We start from the raw sequence: 22,055 nt of genomic DNA on the forward strand, positions 1-22,055 counted from the left end.
CACTAATATTTGATGAATTTTTGAGCAGGGGTTGCCCTAGACCTGAAAATTCTTCCAAGGGTTCCTCTGGGGGTAGAAAGGTTGAGAACGGCTGAGATTAGCCAGGGAGCCACCAATAATATCCGTGAAACTAAAAAGCTGCACCAAAGTCCACTCAATTTACAATAAAGTAAGATTCCACTTCTGTTGTTGAGAAAAAAAAAACACCTTCTTCAGGTCTTTTTAGACATTGCAAGGAGTCATCTGATGTCACCAGGAATTCTCACTTGCTTCTATTCTAATGATAAAGAGACAGGCCAATGTTTGACCCTCCTGAAGTAACTGAGAGTTGTATTTGATAGGGCCTCTAACCATATTATCAGTCCTAGTGTTGTAATAATAGACAAAAAAAAGTTTGTGAAAAAGCAGCAAGCTTGATGTGAGATTTCCTGATTTCTCCTTGCTGCTGTATATCTTGCTCTGTCATGTGGAGTGATCTCCTGACAAACCGTAAACTCCCTTGATTGATCTTTGCCTATAATAAGGCTTACCAATAGGTACAGTAAATATCTCCTAAACGTGCGCCATTTAGAAGATTTATACTTTAAATGCAGCCAGTGACGCCACTGGTGCATGCATTCTGAAGGGACAGCATACCCATTCCGCTTCTGTGCCACAAACAGCATCTCCAGTGCCGCCTGGCCATTCATACCGCCGAAACCCGCAAACCCGAAGGAAGACCGGGGGAAGATGAAAGCCCTGTCAGCACGTCGCTGAAGGGCCTAGTTTTTAGGTAAGTCTGTCATAACGTGCTAGTATGCGATGAATACTAGCACATTATGACTTAAACTGCCCGAGGCCCAATTTTTTTACTTTTTTTTTTTACTACCCTGTTTCCCCGAAAATAAGACCTAGCGTGATCGTCAGTGATGGCTGCAATATAAGCCCTACCCTGTTTCCCCAAAAATAAGCCCTACCCTGTAAATAAGACCTACAAGGACTTTAACTAGGACTTATTTGGGGGGGTAGGGCTTATATTGCAGCCATCACTGACAATCACGCTAGGTCTTATTTTCAGGGAGACGGGGTATAGTATACTACCGCTTCAAATTATAGTTCTGGCTCTGCCTGAAAGGTTGGGGCAGCAACACTGGAGAGAGAGAGAACATAGTGGGAGTGGGTGCTGAGGCAAGTAAACACGTTGAATACCAAGTGTATATGCTAAGTGCTAAAAATTTACTGTACCCTGATGGAGATTTTTAACTGCAAAAGCTGGAGAAAAAAAAATTCTGCACCCTGGGCGATTCTTGTTGCACCCACTTACACCAATGTTAGGGCTTATTACTGCACCAACTGACATCAAATGCTGGAGGTTTATTGCTGCACCCACTGATACCAATGCTAAGGGGTTTATTGCTGCACTCACTGATTTTAATGCTATGGAATAAATTCTGCCCCATCGTTGGTGTCGGTTAGAGGAATTGTGCCCTTTCATTGGTGTCAGTGGAAGGAATAGTGGCCCATTTTTGATGTCAGTGGGAGGAAAAGTGGCCCATCATTGGTATCAGTGAAAGGAATTATGCCCCATCATTGGTGTCAGTGGGAGGAATAGTGCCCCATTGGTGGTGTCAATGGGAGGAATAGTGCCCCATTGGTGAGGTCAGCGACAGGAATTATGCCCCATTGTTGGTCAGTGAATGCAATAGTGCCCCAAGGGCTGGATAAAGCTCTACAACCATGGAATCACAGATACTCTACAAATATGGTGGTGTTCCTCTACTGTGACTGGAAGAACTGTTATCTTCCCAAATTTCCTCTACCTTGAATTTTCCCATAGGAGCCCGAATTCCTGCATCTTCACACCTTAGATCAGAGTCAAAGTCTGCACCCTCACATCTCAAAAAAGGTAAATTGCTTCACCTTCACACCTAAAATCACCCCAATTTCATGGATCTTAACACCCCAGATCAGCCCCAATTCCTTCATCTTCACACCTCAGGTCAGATTCAATTTCTGCACCTTCAGATCTCAAATAAGCCCAATTCTTGAAACTCTACACCTCAGATCACCCCAATTACTGCACCTTCACACCTCAGATCAGCGCCAATTCTTGTATCTTCACACCTAGATTAGACTAAATTTCTGCACGCTCATATCTGAAACAAGCTCAATTCCTTCACCTTCCCACCTAAAATCACCCCAATTTCCTAGATCTTTACACCTCAGATCAGCCCCAATTCCTGATAGATCAGATCACCTCAGATCAGCCGGTGGAGTCAGCAGGGCAGAGGATGGGGTCAGCAGGGCAGAGGATGGGGTCAGCAGGGCATGGGACGAGATCAGCAAAGGTATAGGATGGGGTAAGCAGGGCATTGGATGAGGTCAGCAGCGTATAGAACAAAATCAGCAGGGCAGAGCATGGGGGCCACTGCTTGCAGGGCACTTAACAGAGCTCCTCACCACACTGCACACAGATGAGATCTGATTCTTTTATAGACACAGCCTCAGTTTGCAGAGTGTGTAGCTGGCTGTTGCAGCTGTGCTGCCTTTCCAATCTGAGGATTTTGCAGATCAGAACTACAACAGCCAACTACACACAGTGCAGATCAAGGACCTGTCTGTTAAAGAATCCAAACTCATCTTTGTGCAGCAGCAGCTCTGTCCTGTATTGAGGCTGAGTGCAGTCCGAGGATGGTGGGAGGAGCTTACTGACCAGGTACAGCGCCCGTGGGGTGGAGGAGATCAGCACAGTTGTCTCTTGATCCAGCCGTGCTCAACCCTGCTTCAGTGTCGGCTTCAGGCAAGCCAACAAGTGAGGTGGGCGGAAACAGCGGCGGGAAGGAAAGGTGAAAAAAAGCCTGCAATGTTTCCTCCTATGTAACCAGCCGTTCCTGCCGGTCAGCTTTGCGCATGAGTGGGCGGTGACTTTTCCAGCCATCCCTCACGTGCCATCATAAATGCGGTTGCGTGCCATCTCTGGCACTCGTTTCGGGGTTTGCCAACCCCTGGGTTAGAAATTTTGCAACAAATTCACAAAAATGATTAGCTTCAATGAGCTGTATCCAGCAAGGCATGGTGACAAAAATACTGAAAATAATATTTGGGGCAAACTTACACTTTAAAGTGGCCTTCTTTCTCAAAGACAATGACTCCCTTTATTTCTTTATCTTGTGTCACAAGGACAGAAACTGAGGCAAAATCTCTCCAATGGGGTCGCAGACCAATCAAAACTTGACAAAAAGTATATATTTTTGTGTGGAGTGAAGCTTTAAAGTGAAACAGAAGGCTGGATCATAAAGTCATATGTTAAAGAGGAATTCAAGGTATGGGATTTTTTTTTGCATTGTTATATTGTTCCTTTGTATCTACAGTATGTATACCATACCTGGCTGATGCCCATTGAAGATGGAAATCACTGAAGTAGACTCCGGTACTCTGATGATCACGGGTGCCATTCAGGGAATGCTTTTGCATTTCCTGAAAAAATGCAAAGCCTTCTCTGATTGAATTAGGTCCACATCCAATCAGAGAACGCTTTGTATACATTCAGAAGATGCAAAGCGTTCTCTGAATGGCACCTGTCCTGAGGATGCAAAGCGTTCTCTGAATGGCACCTGTCCTGAGTGCTCCAAGCTGGATGTAACTATATAAAAATATCGATACCTGAAATTTATTTTACCTTTTGTATTGATACCACTGTTATGTGCCGTCAAGGTACAGAATTATAAGTTCTTTATTTAAAAAAAGTCTACTGCCCCATTAAAAATCTAGCCCTTTTTATTTGATTTTTTTTTCTAAAAACAACTTTATTCACCCAACAAAAATACAATTTTTACAATAAATCTTCAGTTAAATATTTTCTTTCAGAGCAGAAATAGTTTTAGCAGGATCAGCAAGTGTGGATTTACCCTTAAAGAAATGTAACTGTTATAGAAACGGTATCCAAATTAATTGAGTTTACTGAAATATCAATCGGGACAGTGGTATTAAAATATCCTTCCGCAATAGCTGCTTAAAGTTTAAGAAGTAAAAATATGAACTGATCAGATTTTTCAAATGTTTCATGAGCTGAAATCATCGATCTATAACACTGCCTCAGCGAACGTTTTCTAGAAAACACATTCTCCATGTTTCATAATCAGTACAAGTCTTCGAAAGGCTTGGAGTAATTGAACATTTGATAGTCCATGTAATAAAAGTCATAGGTCCTTTGCCTTTCCAGTGGAGTCAATTTTGCAAAATATTGCTGTGTGATTTTACTAGTGGTCCTTTCCTCGTTTGAATGCCGGTCTTTAAATCGGGGGAATGTCAGATTTTGGGGAGCGCCTATAAGGTGCAGGAGAAAATTAGCGTCTTCTTCCATGCTCTCAAATTTCCCAATGAAGTCATAATCTATCAAGCATGGACTGCAAAGTCTGCTCACGTGGTCCCAGTGAATGTCCATCCCAACTGGCCTATGGACATCCAACAAGTATTGAATGAACTCCTTAAATTGTACTCCAGATCCTGTCCTTAAAGCTTCTCTGGTGGCATTTCGCCTATACTTTGAAATGATGGCTTTGCCAAAGACGGGATGGTAGTAGTTATTGGCATGCTCAAACTTGTCCCGAAAAGCAGACACCAACCTCTCGAAAGGCTCTCGCACGAAGATCATCTTCTTGTAGGTGTTGAGCCGGTTGAATATCCCTTTGCGGTCAAAACTGTCCAGTCTCTTAAGGTAGTTTCCGTAGTGGACAGTGTTGTGTTGGATATCCTTGGTTGAAGAGGCCAGTCCATTAAGAACCATTAAAACTCGCTTCCAGTTGGAGCAACCGGCTTTTGGAACCTCACAATAGAGAATCTTGTACTTGTCCTCCACAAAGATTCTGGAAACATGGTAAGGGGTGATGATCCTTCGGCTGCCACTCTTATACTTCAGGCAAATGTCTTGCATCAGTTTTTTCCGCTGCCGCTGGACCTCGTAGAGCTTTTTCCAGTTGCTGTTCCTGTCGTCCTCTTCCAATCTCATAAGGTCCACTGCAGAACTGTTGATGGGCATTAAAATTGGAGTTTCTTTCAACAGAAAATGCTTGCGTTTCTTCAAGAGTTTTCTCTCATTGTATTTTGTATTGTCTCGTCTGAGAAATATTGGCTTCTTCTGCCTCCGGTTAGGGTTGTGTAAACTAGCTGAGTACTGATAAGGAGAATACGTCCGTACATCTTGGTTTATGTTCAGGAGCTGTTTGGCAGCAGCTTCTATTGAAGTTCCATACTGATTGTTAGGCGTGCAGCCCTGTGAATAGAAGAATAGGGAATTATTCAGAATTCCGCAACACAAGGCTTACAAGATACAGTGAAAAGAACACAGATCGTTGTGTCTGACAAATCTGCACACTATCTCAATTGAAGCGTGAAGAGTTTTATTTGCTTATTCATAATACTGTCAAAAAAAAAAAAAAACACAACTTTTTTTTTTCTTTCACAGAACCAGACAGTTGTAGATAAAGTCAAATGGATTTGTTCTCTATGTACCACACTACGCTCTGTCAGTAAACATACCCTGCAAGAATATTAAAACGAATATAAAATCTACAACCTTTTAAAGGTTTCATTTAAAGCATGTGAATATGATCAGCTTAACATGTAGGGGTGTGAATGATTTATTTTATTTTGTGTATTATAGTCAGGATTAAAAAAAAGGATAAAAATATTTTGTTTTCTTGTCTAGTAAATATGAAATGCATAATAATAATTGCATTCTTTTATTAACATTAAATGATAAGTCCACCCTAACACTAAAATCTCTACATCTACAGACATCCACAATCTAACACTAACCTATCTAGCCCTGTAAAGAAGAAATCGCTATACATACCTTTTTATGAAGCCGATCCGGTCTCCAGCGGCGGAAGCTCTGCAGAGGACACAGCCGACAACAGCTGTGAAATGAATGGGGAGTGACGTCACCCACAGAGTTACTATGGGGTTTCCGTTGTCGGCTGTGTCCTCTGCACACTCCCACACAGCGAAGACGCAGCTGATAGCTCAGCGTGGGATCGGGTCGGATCAGCTTCAAAAAAGGTATGTATACTGATTTCTTATTTACAGGGCTAGATAGGTTAGTGTTAGATCATGGATGTCTGTAGAGGTTTTAGTGTTAAGGTGGACTTATCCTTTAATATTGTTATTATTAACCACTTCCATACCGCACAAATTCAAGCACTCCTCTCCTACATGTAAAAATCATAATTTTGTTTTGCTAGAAAATGACTCAGAATCCCCAAACATTATATATATATATATATATATATATATATATATATATATATATATATATATATTATATTTAGCAGAGACCCTAGGGAATAAAGTGGAGGTCATTGCAACTTTTTATGTCACACAATATTTGCGCAGTAAAAACAGTAAAGTTAGCACAATTTTTTTGTATAATGTGACAGATGATGTTACGCAGAGTAAATAGATACCAAACATGTCAGGTTTTAAAATTGCGCACACTCCTATAATGGCGCCAAACTTCGATACTTAAAAATCTCCACAGGCGACACTTTAAAAATGTTTACAGGTTACATGTTTAGATTTACAGAGTTGGTCTTGGGCTGGAATTGTTGCTCTCGCTCTAACGCTCGTGGTGATACCTCACATGTGTGGTTTGAACGTTGTTTACATATGTGGACGCGACCTACGTATGCGTTTGCTTCTGTGTGCGAGCACACCTGGATGGGGGCGCTTTCATTTTCCTTTTTTACTGTTTATTTTATTAAAAAAATATATATTTTTACACTTTCCCTTTAAAAAAAACGTTGATTGCTTTTATTCCTATTATAAGGAATGTAAACATCGCTTGTACTAGGAATAGGGCGTGACAGGTCCTCTTTATGGAGAGAGGTGGGGTCTAGAAGACCCCACCTCTCTCCTCCACGCTGGAAAGCCTGAGATTTAAAAAAATAAATAAATTAAGGATCTCAGGCTTTCCAGCCGAGTCCCCGGCATTGTTTACTTCCGCTGGCCCGGATGTGACGTCATAACATCGCGCCCGGGCCTCCAAGAGTCATAGGGACTTCCGAGGACCATCTGGCCCTCGGTTTTCTCTATGACTAACTTCTGTCACCAGGAGATTCCTTCTCCGGCTCGCGGATCGCACGAGCGAGCTGGTAGAAGCATCAGAGGGGGGCGGGGAAGTCCCCTCCCGCCGCCTGTAAGAACGATCAAGCGACTGAACAGCCGCTATGATTGATCTTATGGTGAAGGGATTTGGTAGCTGGAAAAAATTATATCTGAATGATGCCTGTAACTGCTTAGTATACCGCGCTAAAGTACAAAAATTAACTAAAGAACAGCAGCGACAAACCATGTGATAACCATAGTAAACATAAATAAAAACAGAAGGGCGGAGCTATGTGCTGATGTCATTACTCCCCACGTGACCCTGGAAAGTGCGGGTGATTTCGAACTTTGTTTGCTGGCAAACTAACTTTTACAGAGCTTGTGATTTTCTATGTTTGTGAGTACCCCCTTTTTGGTTTTTATCACTAAAAGTTTTTTTAGACTTTTTTTTACACTATTGAAGCCTTCTTTTTTTTTACACACATGCTCTGTGATATTTGACCGATTGAGACCCCCAGATGCAGGCTGGGTATCCTGGCCAGATTTGTGGAGAACACGACTAATAGTTGTCCTGTGGACAGATTCTCCCACCTGAGCTGTGGATCTCTGCAGCTCCTCCAGAGTTACCATGGGCCTCTTGGCTGCTTCTCTGATGAATGTTCTCCTTGCCCGGCCGGTCAGTTTAGGTGGACGGCCATGTCTTGGTAGGTTTGCAGTTGTGCCATACTCTTTCCATTTTCCGATGATGGATTGAACAGAGCTCCGTGAGATGTTCAAAGCTTGGGATATTTTTTTATAACCTAACCCTGCTTTATACTTCTCCACAACTTTATCTCTGACCTGTCTGGTGTGTTCCTTTACCTTCATGATGCTGTTTATTCACTAAGATTCTCTAACAAACCTCTGAGGGCTTCACAGAACAGCTGTATTTATACTGAGATTAAATTACACACAGGTGGATGCTATTTACTAATTAGATGGCTTTTGAAGGCAATTGGTTCCACTAGATTTTAGTTAGGGGTATCAGAGTAAAGTGGACTGAATAAGTAGACGTGGTGTATCTGGGTTTTACAAAAGCATTTGACACAGTTCCCCATAAACGTTTACTGTACAAAATAAGGTGCGTTGGCATGGACCATAGGGTGAGTACATGGATTGAAAACTGGCTACAAGGGCGAGTTCAGAGGGTGGTGATAAATGGGGAGTACTCGGAATGGTCAGGGGTGGGTAGTGGGGTTCCCCAGGGTTCTGTGCTGGGACCAATCCCATTTATTCTGTTCATAAAGGACCTGGAGGATGGGATAAACAGTTCAATCTCTGTATTTGTGGACGATAATAAGCTAAGCAGGGAAATAACTTCCCTGCAGGATGTGGAAACCTTGCAAAAAGACCTGAACAAATTAATGGGGTGGGCGACTACATGGCAAATGAGGTTCAATGTAGAAAAATGTAAAATAATGCATTTGGGTGGCAAAAATATGAATGCAATCTATACACTGGGGGGAGAACCTCTGGGGGAATCGAGGATGGAAAAGGACCTGGGGGTCCTAGTAGATGATAGGCTCAGTAATGCCAAGCTGCTGCTAACAAAGCAAACAGAATATTGGCATACATTAAAAAGAGGATCAACTCCAGAGATAAAATGATAATTCTCCCACTCTACAAGACTCTGGTCCGGCCGCACCTGGAGTATGCTGTCCAGTTCTGGGCACCAGTCCTCAGGAAGGATGTACTGGAAATGGGGCGAGTACAATGAAGGGCAACAAAGCTAATAAAGGGTCTGGAGGATCTTAGTTATGAGGAAAGGTTGCGAGCACTGAACTTATTCTCTCTGGAGAAGAGACGCTTGAGAGGGGATATGATTTCAATATACAAATACCGTACTGGTGACCCCACAATAGGGAGAAAACTTTTTCGCGGAAGGGAGTTAAACAAGACTCGTGGCCACTCATTAAAATTAGAAGAAAAGAGGTTTAACCTTAAACTGCGTAGAGGGTTCTTTACTGTAAGAGCGGCAAGGATGTGGAATTCCCTTCCACAGGCGGTGGTCTCAGCGGGGAGCATTGATAGCTTCAAGAAACAGATAAACACCTGAACGACCACAACATACTAGGATATACAATGTAATACTGACACATAATCACACATAGGTTGGACTTGATGGACTTGTGTCTTTTTTCAACCTCACCTACTATGTAACCTTATATATATATATATAAAAATATACACACACACAGTATCTTACAAAAGTGAGTACACCCCTCACATTTTTGTAAATATTTTATTATATATTTTCATGTGACAACACTGAAGAAATGACACTTGTCTACAATGTAAAGTAGTGAGTGTACAGCTTGTATAACAGTGTAAATTTGCTGTCCCCTCAAAATAACTCAACACACAGCCATTAATGTCTAAACCGCTGACAACAAAAGTGAGTACACCCCTAAGTGAAAATGTCCACTGGGCCCAAAGTGTCAATATTTTGTGTGGCCACCATTATTCTCCAGCACTGCCTTAACCCCCTTGGGCATGGAGTTCACCAGAGCTTCACAGGTTGTCACTGGAGTCCTCTTCCACTCCTCCATGATGACATCACAGAGCTGGTGGATGTTAGAGACCTTGCGCTCCTCCACCTTCTGTTTGAGGATGCCCCACAGATGCTCAATAGGGTTTAGGTCTGGAGACATGCTTGGCCAGTCCATCACCTTTACCCTCAGCTTCTTTAGCAAGGCAGTGGTTGTCTTGGAGGTGTGTTTGGGGTCGTTATCATGTTGGAATACTGCCCTGTGGCCCAGTCTCTGAAGGGAGGGGATCATGCTCTGCTTCAGTATGTCACAGTACATGTTGGCATTCATAGTTCCCTCAATGAACTGTAGCTCCCCAGTGCTGGCAGCACTCATGCAGCTCCAGACCATGACACTCCCACCACCATGCTTGACTGTAGGCAAGACACACTTGTCTTTGTACTCCTCACCTGGTTGCCACCACACACGCTTGACACCATCTGAACCAAATAAGTTTATCTTGGTCTCATCAGATCACAGGACATGGTTCTAGTAATCCATGTCCTTAGTCTGCTTGTCTTCAGCAAACTGTTTCCGGGCTTTCTTATGCATCATCTTTAGAAGAGGCTTCCTTCTGGGATGACAGCCATGCAGACCAATTTGATGCAGTGTGCAGCGTATAGTCTGAGCACCGACAGGCTGACCCCCCACCCCTTCAACCTCTGCAGCAATGCTGGCAGCACTCATATGTATATTTCCCAAAGACAACCTCTGGATATGACGCTGAGCATGTGCACTCAACTTCTTTGGTGAACCATGGCAAGGCCTGTTCTGAGTGGAACGTGTCCTTGTTTAACCGCTGTATGGTCTTGGCCACCGTGCTGCAGCTCAGTTTCAGGGTCTTGGCAATCTTCTTATAGCCTAGGCCATCTTTATGTAGAGCAACAATTCTTTTTTTCCGATCCTCAGAAAGTTCTTTGCCATGAGGTGCCATGTTGAACTTCCAGTGACCAGTATGAGAGAGTGACAGTGATAACACCAAATTTAACACACCTGCTCCCCATTCACACCTGAGACCTTGTAACACTAAAGCGTCACATGACACCGGGGAGGGAAAATGGCTAATTGGGCCCAATTTGGACATTTTCACTTAGGGGTGTACTCACTTTTGTTGCCAGCGGTTTAGACATTAATGGCTGTGTATTCAGTTATTTTGAGGGGACAGCAAATTTACACTGTTCTACAAGCTGTACACTCACTACTTTACATTGTAGCAAAGTGTCATTTCTTCAGTGTTGTCACATGAAAAGATAGAATAAAATTCTTACAAAAATGTGAGGGGTGTACTTACTTTTGTGAGATACTGTATATGTTTGGGGGTTCCAAGTAATTTTCTAGGAAAAAAATGCAGATTTTTTTTTTTTCAGAATAGGCCTGCTCTTTAAGTGCTTACGGAAAAGCTCTCTGTTTCCAGCAGCCAGTTCCACTGAACAGTGCTATTAATTACAAATTGTCGCTTTACTGCCGCAACTAAGACCGCTAACACCATCAGAGGAGGACCGCGGCGATTATGAAATGCCCAACTGCAAAGCTCTGAATAGCAGCAAAACATTTGTCTCGGCAGCCTTGTTAAATTAAGACACAACTTTTTCTCTGTGACCTCGGCTGTCACCCTAACCAGGAGAGGCTTTTAACGTGCTGCGTTTAGCCGGGTGTCTGCGGCTCCTCTCAGAATGCTTTCTAAATGTCATCACTGAAAAGGATTCACTGACCTGAACAAGTAAAGGACAGTTTTCAACAACACCGGAGCTTTAACCCGTTTACATCCTAATGTAGAGAAGCAACAAAGTTTTTACACTACGGCTGCCGCTCTGTTCTTTCTTAAAGTGCCATTATAGTGAAAAATATTGTATTCTGGTAACTGTACGAAGTTGTAATTGAGAGCTAAACTTGCTTTTGTAAAAGTGCTGACAGACTTTTCTGTTCTAGAGGTTTCTGTGCCGTCCACCAACATGTACGTCCTTGGCTCATTTGTGCCCTCCAGGAGCCTGGGGTGTACATCGGTGTTGCCAAGATGGTGAGCGCTCCCCCTTCGATGTCCCATAGAAGCCATGAACATGGAGGTGCTCAGCTCTGAGTACTTCAGGGTTCAGGGATCTCAGATGCCAGCTGGTGCTGTACTTATTTATTTTATTTATTTATTTTAGGTACTTATATAGCGCCGTCAATTTACGCAGCGCTTTACATATACATTGTACATTCACATCAGTCCCTACCCTCAAGGAGCTTACAATCTAAGGTCCCTAACTCACATTCAGACATACTAGGGACAATTTAGACAGGATCCGATTAACCTACCAGCATGTCTTTGGCGTGTGGGAGGAAACCGGAGTACCCGGAGGAAACCCACGCAGGCACAGGGAGAACATGCAAACTCCAGGCAGGTAGTGTCGTGGTTGGGATTCGAACCAGCGACCCTTCTTACTGCTAGGCAAAAGTGCTACCCACTACACCACTGTGCCGCCCTTGATCTAACTCAGGACATGGCTGTAAGGGGGGCAGTGGCAGAACTTCCATGTTGCAAAGGTTGCACTTGCAACCGGAAATGGAAGTGACTGACAGCGCTTAGAAGCTGGACTGAGAACAAGTAACTGGTGGCTGCAATAACCCACAATACTGTCAAATAGGCCTGCTGGCTGTTTGTTCAAATAGATAAGAGGAGGTTAAAAACAGTACATGACTCAAAAATTGTGAGATTGCAACGTTACCACGCTTGCTGAGAAGCTGGCTCGGGCACTGGTGGATTGCTGTGGCAGATTGGGTGAGTCCAGGAAAAGACACTGACCACGCTGGCCGCGAACTGACCCGACTCCAGGATGTTCCGTGCCGGACCCGCCGGCATGAATGGATGATGTCCCTGGAGCTGGACCGCACAGCCCAAGGGGAGCAGCGCTGTGGAGGAAAGCATCACTGGATCCTACGCAAGACAGGAGTGTTCGAGGAAGGAAGCAGCCGCAGTGAAACGCATGCGTCCCTGTTGCCGTCACTACCGGTTGCGAGCGCACATGTTTTATCAGATTTGATCAATTTGATAACCTCCTTTTATCTATTTGAATAAACAGCCAGCAGGCCTTTTTGACAGTATTGTGGGTTATTGCAGCCACCAGTTACTTGTTCTCAGTCCAGCTTCCAAGCCCTGTCAGTCACTTCCATTTCCAACACCATGCCATTGGACAGCAGCACAGTCTAGCTGTGGCTCTACCATACCATTGGGTGTTGTACATTCACCAGCGCCTGGAACTATCTTCTCAACATTGGCACTTGCAACCGGGCCTGGTATTCTGCCACTGTGGGGGGCCCCAGCGTGGTTGCTGGCTGCAGGGCTCTGAGCTGAGTGTGTTTCTCTCATGCAGCCCAGAGCCAGTACTGGCAGCTCCCCCCTCCTCCCTCGCACAGACAGGAGAGGAGAGAGAGCTGATCTGCTCCTCCTCTTCCCTCCCCTCTCCTCCTGTATCTGCCATGCCCATGCCACTCTAATCCCTGGCACTGCTGTACCTCGGAAAAGGGGATGTGTGGGCAGGAAATTTGAAGCCCAGCAGTTAGCAGATGTGCAGCGTGGTACAGATGAAAGGTACAGACTGCCGATGACCCATCCTGGGTGAGTGAGCTAGCCATCCATCCACTGTCTATGAGTAAAGTGTCCCTTCTTTCTCCTGCCTCCCAGCGAGTACACTAATGTAAGGGGGACTCAGATGTAAGGGGTGCTCTGTGGACTCTGATGCAAGGTGGGATTTGGTGAGCAGAGACCCCCTTACATCAGAGTTCCCATTTATACCAGAGTCCATAGCATTCACCCTTACATCAGAGCTGCCCCTTAAATCAGGGTTCCCAGAGCACCCCTTACATCAGAGTCCACAGAGATCCCCCGTAGAGTGTAAGTGGAAATTCTGCAAACTCGGACATAAGGGGGGCAGACTCTGATGAAAGGGGACTCTAATGCAAGGGGGGGGCCTCTGTACACTCCGATGCAAGGGGGGCTCTGCAGACTCTGATGTAAAGGAGGGCTCTGCGGACTCTAAAGTAAAAGGGGGCTCTGCGGATTCTAATGCAAGAGGGGGGGCTCTGCGGAGTCTGATGCAAAGGGGTCCTGGGAACCCTGATTAAAAAGGAATGCTAGGAACTATGCTGTAAGTGGGGGTTCTGGTTACCAGAGAACCCCTTATATTAGAGTTCCCCTTTGCACCAGTGTCTGCAGCGTTCCCCCTTTACATCCAAGTTCTCTGTGTTCCCCGTTAAATCAGAGTCCCCCATTGGAGTCTGCAGAGTCCCCCCTTACAGTGTAAGGGAAACTTTTCAGATTCAGATGTAAAGTGGAACTCTGCAGATTAGGAACTCTGCGGATTCAGATGTAAGATGTTATATCCATAATTAAAAATGTTATTTAATCACAAAATCTATGTATAGTGCATACTGCAAAAAACAAAAAACAAATCTGCCGTGCCGTTTGGGTTTGGCTTGAAGAAAAGGTGCCGACCCCACCCAAGATGGCAGGAAGGGGACCCGCTGCAAAAAATGTGAAAGGGTCCTGCTGCAGGAGTAAAGGGCCCCCGGGATCAGTGGGGAGGGCCCCAGAGGGAACAGGGGGTCCCTTCATGTTTTTTTTGCACGGGGTCCCTGAAGCTCCTAGTTATGCCTCTGGATGGAGGAGTTTGCTATGAATTATAAGTAGCGTTTTCAGTTCATGGTGCTCAGATGCAGTTGAGTTCCACTTGAGCCCTCATGCACACAGGCTGTTAAAAAAACGTTATGAAAACGCCAGTATCTTTGCAGTGATTTTTTTAAAACTTTTTTCAGCTTTTTTCAGCGTTTTTGCAATAGCGTTTTTTAGCGTTTTTGAGCGTTTTTTTTTTTTCAATTTTTTTTTTTTTTTTCAATGGATCAAAAACGCTAAAAAACGTTGGTGAATGACGTTTTTGAGCGTTTTTGAGCGTTTTTGAGCGTTAGAGCGTTTTTACAGCTGAAAAACGTCTCTCAGAACCCACTGGTCCTGGGTTTTTTTTACAGCTTAAAAACGCCTATGCCACTTGCAGCTCAAAAACGCCTAGGTGGGCATGAAGCCATAGACTAACATAGACAGGCCTTTTTAAGCTGCAAAAAAAGCTCAAAAAAGCAGCTGTAAAAACGTCCGTGTGCATGAGGCCTAAAAGAAACCTTTACAGCTCATCAATTTAAAGCGTTGCCTATGGAAAATGTTGGGTATTGTAGTTAGTCAGCAAGTCTTAACATATTTAGTATCTATTTCTTTTTAACTAAGGCAGGCCAACGATTATGCAATTTACTTTTCTTCCACCATGGGAAAAAAAATTGCTCGATTCCCTCATCAACAGGGGGCTCTAAGGACTCTAATGCAAGGGGGGGGGGCTCTGCAGACTCTGATGTATTTGATTCATTAGGTTTTGATTCATTATTTACAATTTGTTTAGTTAAATGTGTTTCATTCATTTAATTTGTTTTTGGAATTCGTTTTCGAATCGATTCAAATTTTTCGACTTCGGATCGATTTGGAACATTTTTCTAATTCGAATCGTTTTTGAATTTTCAAAGAGAATAAAATTTAGTGGAAAATAAAGAAATATATATAAAAAAAAAAAATTCTGTTCTATTTCTTTATTTTCTATTCTATTTTATTTATTTTATTCTCTTTGGAAATTCAAAAACTATTCAAATTCGAAAAGTATTCTAAAACAGTTAGAAAACAATTCGAATTTCGTCTCTGAATTTTTTTTCGTTATTTTGGATTTGTTTAAATTTGGTACTTTTTTTTTTTTTTAATTCGGAAATTTGAATACATCCGAAAAACGAAAATTCGTCCGAATTTTAATTCGGAACGAAACTAACCGCACGTGTCTAGCCTTCACACACCCCCAGTACTGGCGCGTCCCCCCCACCATGTATTCCGGGGCCTGCTTGCCCATCTGCGACCCGAGACCGATATGGCGGGTGGTCCGCTCTCCTCCCCTTCTCGCTGTGATCCAGGAAAGCGACATGTATGACATCACTTCCTGGTCAGCTACTCCATGTGCCCGGCTAGCATAGCCAAAAGGGGATACAATGCCATGTGCATTGCAATACATTCAGTGGAGCCCAGAGGAGACATGCAGGATCTTTTAGACTCTGCACACCTCATTAAAGAGAACCTGTCACCTACAAATCATCATATAGGGGACTTTTTGTCCCCTATGTGATGAAAAAAAAAAAAGTTACACCCAAGCACATAAAATCTCCCCCCCCCCCCCCCCCCCCGTTAGGTAAGGGGCCTCATATATATGCATGTACGAACATACATACTGTATGAACAAACACATGCTTCGGGGGCGCCTACATATCGCTGTGCACGCCGGAGTGAGAGCAAACATTCTAGCACCAGACCCCCTCCGTATCACTAAACTGATGAGCTATAGGGGGGCTTTTGAAGCGTCGCCTTTAGAAAATATAGGCTACTGAAGTTTGTCGCCATTACACTTTAGTGTGTTATTTACTAATATTTTGCGTTTCCGAGACCATTGCAGTAATATCAAGGGACATAAAAAAGTGGAACTACCTCTATCGTATTCTCTAGGGTGTCTGCTTTCAAAGCATATATTACATTTTCGGTGTTTTATGAAATCTTCAGGCCTAAAATTAGTATTTTTAAACGTGTGCAAAAAAAAAAAAAAAATGCAAAATCGGCCTTCGGGCTTTCACACTGGAGTGAATGGAGACGCTTTTTTCAGGCGCTATGCAGGCGCTATTTTTAGGGCTGTAGCGCCTGAAAAACGCCGGCAGTGTGAAAGGGGTCTAAGGGAGGTGACCCCCTGACATGCCCCATTTGGCATGTAATTTTTTTTTGGGGGGGGGAGCCGGTACCCTCTTTTAAGAGGGTCCCAGCTCCCACTTCCTCCCGGCGCACCGCGGCACCGGAAGGGAGATCAGCTCTCCCCCCTCCCTCTCAGCAATCATCTAGGACCTGTGATGTGTGATTGCCTGGCCAGTCATGGCGTGTGGCGCGGCTCGCGCTTGCGCAGTGGGTGCCCAGCTGTGAAGCCACAGCCGGGCGCCCACAGTTACAATGCCGGCGCCGCAGAGAGGAGGGGGAGAGGAGCGGGGCTTCGTACCCCCGCATCGCTGGACCCTGGGACAGGTAAGTGTCCGATTATTAAAAGTCAGCAGCTGCAGTATTTGTAGCTGCTGTCTTTTCATTTTTTTTTTTTTAAGCAGAACTCCGCTTTAAAGTATTGCTAAACCCACAACCGTGAAATCAGTCTGTATATGCAGTAAAGCATACTTGTTATACTCACTGTGGTACCTAAGGGGTTAATCCTCTGCATTGTGTAAAAAGGCTGTTTGATCCTGTCTTCTCTGATCCTCCCACTCAAGTCTGAGTAAGACAGAGCCTTTGGAGTCAGGCTGCACATGCTCAGTTTGGTGTGTATTGCTAGAGAGTTTTTTTTTTTTCTTGGGGGGGGGGTGCATGTGATCAGCACAGGGCTAATCAGCACTGTCCAGACAGAGGGTCGGGGGTCCTGCAGCCTCATAGAACAGCTCAGTGTAGTATGAAAACTCTTTATACAAGCTTCACCAAGAACTGATAAAAGCCACAAGACTGCTATATTCTGCTGATGAGAAAAGGTATTTAGCAGTTTCTATTTACTATTATAATAGCATTTCCATGTTCTGTGTACTGTGGGAGACCAGATATAGTGAATGCAGGGTCCGGGGTTTAGTAACACTTTAACGACACCCCCAAATCGGTTCGCAGAACGCAGTGCGAACCGTGAAATCGGATCGCATGGGTCTGAACACCCATGCAATCCGATTCCAGTGCGGACCAAAAAAAAAAGGGTCCTGTATCATTTTGATGCGAATGCGATGCCATTTCTGCTATACAAACTGTAAGTGCAATGTGGTGTGAATCGCATGCGATGTCTGGCATTGCATAAGTGTGAACCCAGCCTTATCCAGAGTGTGGGCATTCTAATACAGAACTAGTCAGATCATCAGGTGAAAACAGAGGGGGGGCGCCTGAAAAAAATAAAGAAAATGAATGCAGCCACCACATCTAATGATTGGTAAGTTGCAATATATGACATTTTTGGTTTTGGGCTTAATACCTCTTTAAGGAACTCTGTTCCCTTCAGAAACCCCTCGAGAAAGAGAAAACAGCGGCCTATCCAGCTCAGCCCAGCTGGTGGACCAGCATGTTTGATAATCGCTGCAAGAGGCCCAATTGTCCACCCTTTGCCTTGTCTGGCGCACAGTCCAGAACGGAGTGGAGTGGAGGAATTGACATTTGTTGTGACAAAAGATGGCAGCACTCCAGCTGGGCACAGACCAAGCTGATGTCTATGAAATCTGTTATCATGCAAATGAAGCCGTTGTGTTGGCATCTGTGCTCCTACGGCCAGACAATCCAACGCCAGCAAATCTCAAGCTGGCTCTTAAGAACAATAACATGGACTAATCACAGCCAGACAGGACTCGCAACATGCAAAACAGAATGGATTGGCTGTAAGGAGAGGCGATGGGTGTGCGCTACAGGGTTCCCTGCGAAGAACCGTGCCAGCAACCAATAGAACAGGTCAACCGAGCAGTGCAGACAGGGCATGGTCAGCGTACAGGACAATCTATATCATGGGCAATGTTTGGATTATTCATCGTGCTTCCACTGCTAATCCCGGCGGCCCTGCACAAGTGAGGCACTGAATGGAAGACGTGTGCTGTCAGCAGTTACCTCCCTTTGTTTCCCTAGATAGCTGTTATATTTTCTTCATTTTAAAACAAATTTAGCAGTATTTAAAGTGTATTTAACCACTTAAAGACTAAGCCTTTTTCTGGCACTTGTTACAGTAAGTTAATGTAGAATCAGCATTATTTTCTAAAAAATTACTTAGAACCGCTAAACATTATATATATAGAGAGAGAGAGAGAGAGAGAGAGAGATATCTATAGATAGATATAGATATCTATAGATAGATCTATAGATATCTATAGATAGATCTATAGATATCTATAGATAGATAGATAGATATCTATAGATAGATAGATATAGATATCTATAGATAGATATCTATCTATATATCTATCTATCTATATATAGATATCAATAAATATCTCTCTCTCTCTATCTCTCTCTCTCTCTCTGTGTATATATATATATATATATATATATATATATATATATATATATATATATATATATAGATGAGAGAGAGAGAATATGTTCCTTTTAGCAGAGAACCTAGAGAATAAAATGGCGGTCATTGCAATATTTTATGTCACATGGTATTTGCACAGCGGTCATTCAAACACATTTTTTTTTGGGGGGGGGGGGGGGGGAATTAAAAAAAAAAAAAAAAACAGTAAAGTTAGTCCACATTTTTTGTATAATGTGAAAAATTATGTTATGCCGAGTAACTAGATACCTAACATGTCATGCTTTAAAATTACGCACACTAGTGGAATGGTGACAAACTACGGTACTTAAAAATCTCCGTAGGCGATGTTTTAACACTTTTTTTTTTTTTTTGTTTACAAACGATTTATTAAAGTGTATAAAATACATAATATCATGACAATATACAGAAAAGGATATATGTCACAAAAACAGATTTAAATTATACTACAAACAACAATCTAGAAGAGAATCTCCAGAGCATATGAATCGATAAGTTTACAGATATAGGTACATTGAAAGGTAACCATACACCCAATGGTACCGATCCTGCAGCTCATGGTAGTACAAGCAAGTACTGTATCAGTCAAGGTATCAGGATATGTCTATGGGTCTTCCATGCATCCCACTTATATGTAAATAGGTGCATCTTATCCTGTAAGGTTCTTTTCCATTAACCCTATCTAATATTGTGGATAAAGGAACTGTTGGGAACTTCCAGTGTAGAGCTGTAGAGCAATGGCCCATATAGTTGACACACAAATGGTGTGAATTAACCTCTCTTCTTTACGTAAGACCCCCTCCCCCCCAAATTTGGGCACCAATCAGGCACATTGGCATTGTGAGATTTAACCACGTACAGACCGGAAGGGTTTATCCACTTCCTGACCAGGCCATTCTTTGCGATACATCACTGTGTTGCTTTAACTGACAATTACGCGGCCATGCAACGGTGTACATAAACAAAATTGACAGCCTTTTTTTCCCCACAAATAGAGCTTTCTTTTGGTGGTATTTGATCACCTCTGCCGTTTTTATTTTTTGCTCTATAAACAACAAAAAGGCCAACAATTTTGAAAAAAAAAATATATATATTTTTTACTTTTTGCTATATTAAATATCCCCCCCAAAATGTAAAAAAAATAATTTCTTTCTCAGTTTAGGCCAATTTATATTCTTCTACATATTCTCGGTAAAAAACAAAAAAAACAAAACGCAATAAGCGTATATTGACTGGTTTGCGCCAATTATAGCTTCTACAAAATAGGGGAAATATTTACGTTTTTTTTTTTACTAGTAATGGCGGTGATGTGCAATTTTTAGCAGGACTGCGCCATTACGGCGGACAAATCAGACACTTTTGACACTTTTTTTGGGACCAGTGACATTTATACAGCAATCAGAGCTAAAAAACAAAAAGCCACTAATTACTGTATAAATGTCCTTGGCAGGGAAGGGGTTAACACTAGGGGGGCGATCAAGGGGTTAAATGTGTTCCCTGGGAGGTGTTTCTAACTATGGGGGGGAGGGGACTGACTGGAGGAGGAGAGCGATCGCTGTTCCTGATCACTAGGAACAGCAGATCTCTCTCTACTCCCCCGACAGAATGGGGATCTGTGTATGTAAACAAACGGACCCCCATTCTGGCTCTCTGTGGAGCGAACGCGGGTGGCCACGTACATCGGCTACAGCGTCGCGCCCCCTATAGCTTTTTAAAGCGGCCGACGTACAATGACGGCGATTCGCGCAGCCGTGCCAACCTGCCAAAGTACAAATGCGGAGGCTGGTCGGCGAGTAGTTAAAGGAGTGCAGGATATCGCTGAGGCTATAGCGAATATCTTGCTCCACACAGAGGAAAGTTGCCGGCGTTCCCAGAAGGTAAGTGTGAAGGAACCTATAAGTAGACAACCAAGAAAACAGAGACTGGAGGTTCCCGGAAAAATAGCTTGGAGGTTAGGTGGGGTGTAATACCACCTGGTCAATACTACTGTCTCTCTAATTGCAAGAGATTTAGTACATTTACGAAAATTATCCAGCATAATATTCCAGTCCTCAGAAGTAAATTGTGTAGCTCAATCAGCCTCCCATTTGTTCATATAAGGGAGCACATTGGAGAAATTGGAAGCTGATTTGTAGAGGTCTCAGATGAAACCTTTACCTCCTGCAAGAGTCACGGCAAAGCCTTTCAAAAAATGTAATTGGGAAGGTTGGGGAAAGGCCATAATGGGAAGTATAGAAATGCAGGTAGTGATAAAACTCCACTTTTCTCGCTCCAATCGCGGCGATACCTCACATGTGTGGTTTGAACACTGTTTACATTTGCGGGCGCAACTTACATACGCGTTCATTTCTGTGCGCGAGCTCGGGGAGCTGGGGCGCTTTACATTTTTTTTTTCTTATTTACTTTTTTTATTTTTACACTATCACTTTTATTGCTGTCACAAGCAATGTAGACATCTCTTGTGACAGCAATAGTCACGTGTCAGGGAGTTATTTGGAGGGGGTCTATAAGACCCCAAATCCCTCCTTTACACCTAAAAGCATTCAAAACGCCAAATTTGGCTGTTTGAAATATTGACTTTTTTCTTTAAATCTTAAGATTCCAGTAATCCGGGAGTGATGTCGCTTTCGGGTTACTGGATGCAAGACCCGATCAAGACCCAGCAGGCAGCGCCGGGGGGCGGGGGGGGGGAATTGTCCCCTTCTGTGATAAGAATCGAGTGTCATTACAAGAAAGCCGACCGCCGGCTCTAAAAAATGGTACTGGAGTGATGCCAGCAGCTTCATGCATCGCCCCGGTACAACCCCCTGAAGCAGAATGGCGTACAGGTACGTGATTTTGCGGCAAGTGGTTGAGGAGCTCTAGGCTCCATCAGAAAAGACGCACCACCATGCCACACAGGAAATAATTTTTTGCCATCAAGTCGGTTCTTCCCTGTGAGGGCTGGAGGTAAAGATTTCAATATGGTTTACAATCAGAGGATTTTTTATGTAGTTTTTATAGTATGTTGGTATTATGTTAATTATTGTTCGGGGTAATGATAGAGAAAGTGGTGTATTATTTGCATTTTGGTAATTTGATTTTCCGTTATTTTTTTAATCTGTGTTATTTATTTTATGTTGTATGTTAATTGTATGGATGGTTTATTAGAGTGAAGTTTTAATTAGTTTTATTTGGTGCTAATGGCTGTTATTGGGAATTTAATTACGTCTTCTGTTCATTGTTGTGATCTTGTGTTGTCTTTGTTGAGTGT

General features: G+C 43.3%; 1 protein-coding gene across 6 annotated transcripts in view; it reads right to left on the reverse strand.

Annotated features, from left to right (window-relative positions):
- Nucleotides 1-3,738: 3,738 nt before the first annotated feature.
- CHST8 (carbohydrate sulfotransferase 8) overlaps nt 3,739-22,055 on the reverse strand; it is a 517,055-nt gene continuing 498,738 nt past the window's right edge. For all 6 annotated transcript variants that reach the window (XM_073605770.1, XM_073605774.1, XM_073605772.1 and 3 more), the window contains exon 4: nt 3,739-5,251. In XM_073605770.1, coding sequence (XP_073461871.1) covers nt 4,118-5,251 — 1,134 coding nt within the window. In that variant the 3' untranslated portion in view covers nt 3,739-4,117. The remainder of the gene's footprint in view (nt 5,252-22,055) is intronic.

Source organism: Aquarana catesbeiana, linkage group LG11 (assembly GCF_042186555.1).
Source record: "Aquarana catesbeiana isolate 2022-GZ linkage group LG11, ASM4218655v1, whole genome shotgun sequence".
Classification (NCBI taxonomy): domain Eukaryota; kingdom Metazoa; phylum Chordata; class Amphibia; order Anura; family Ranidae; genus Aquarana; species Aquarana catesbeiana.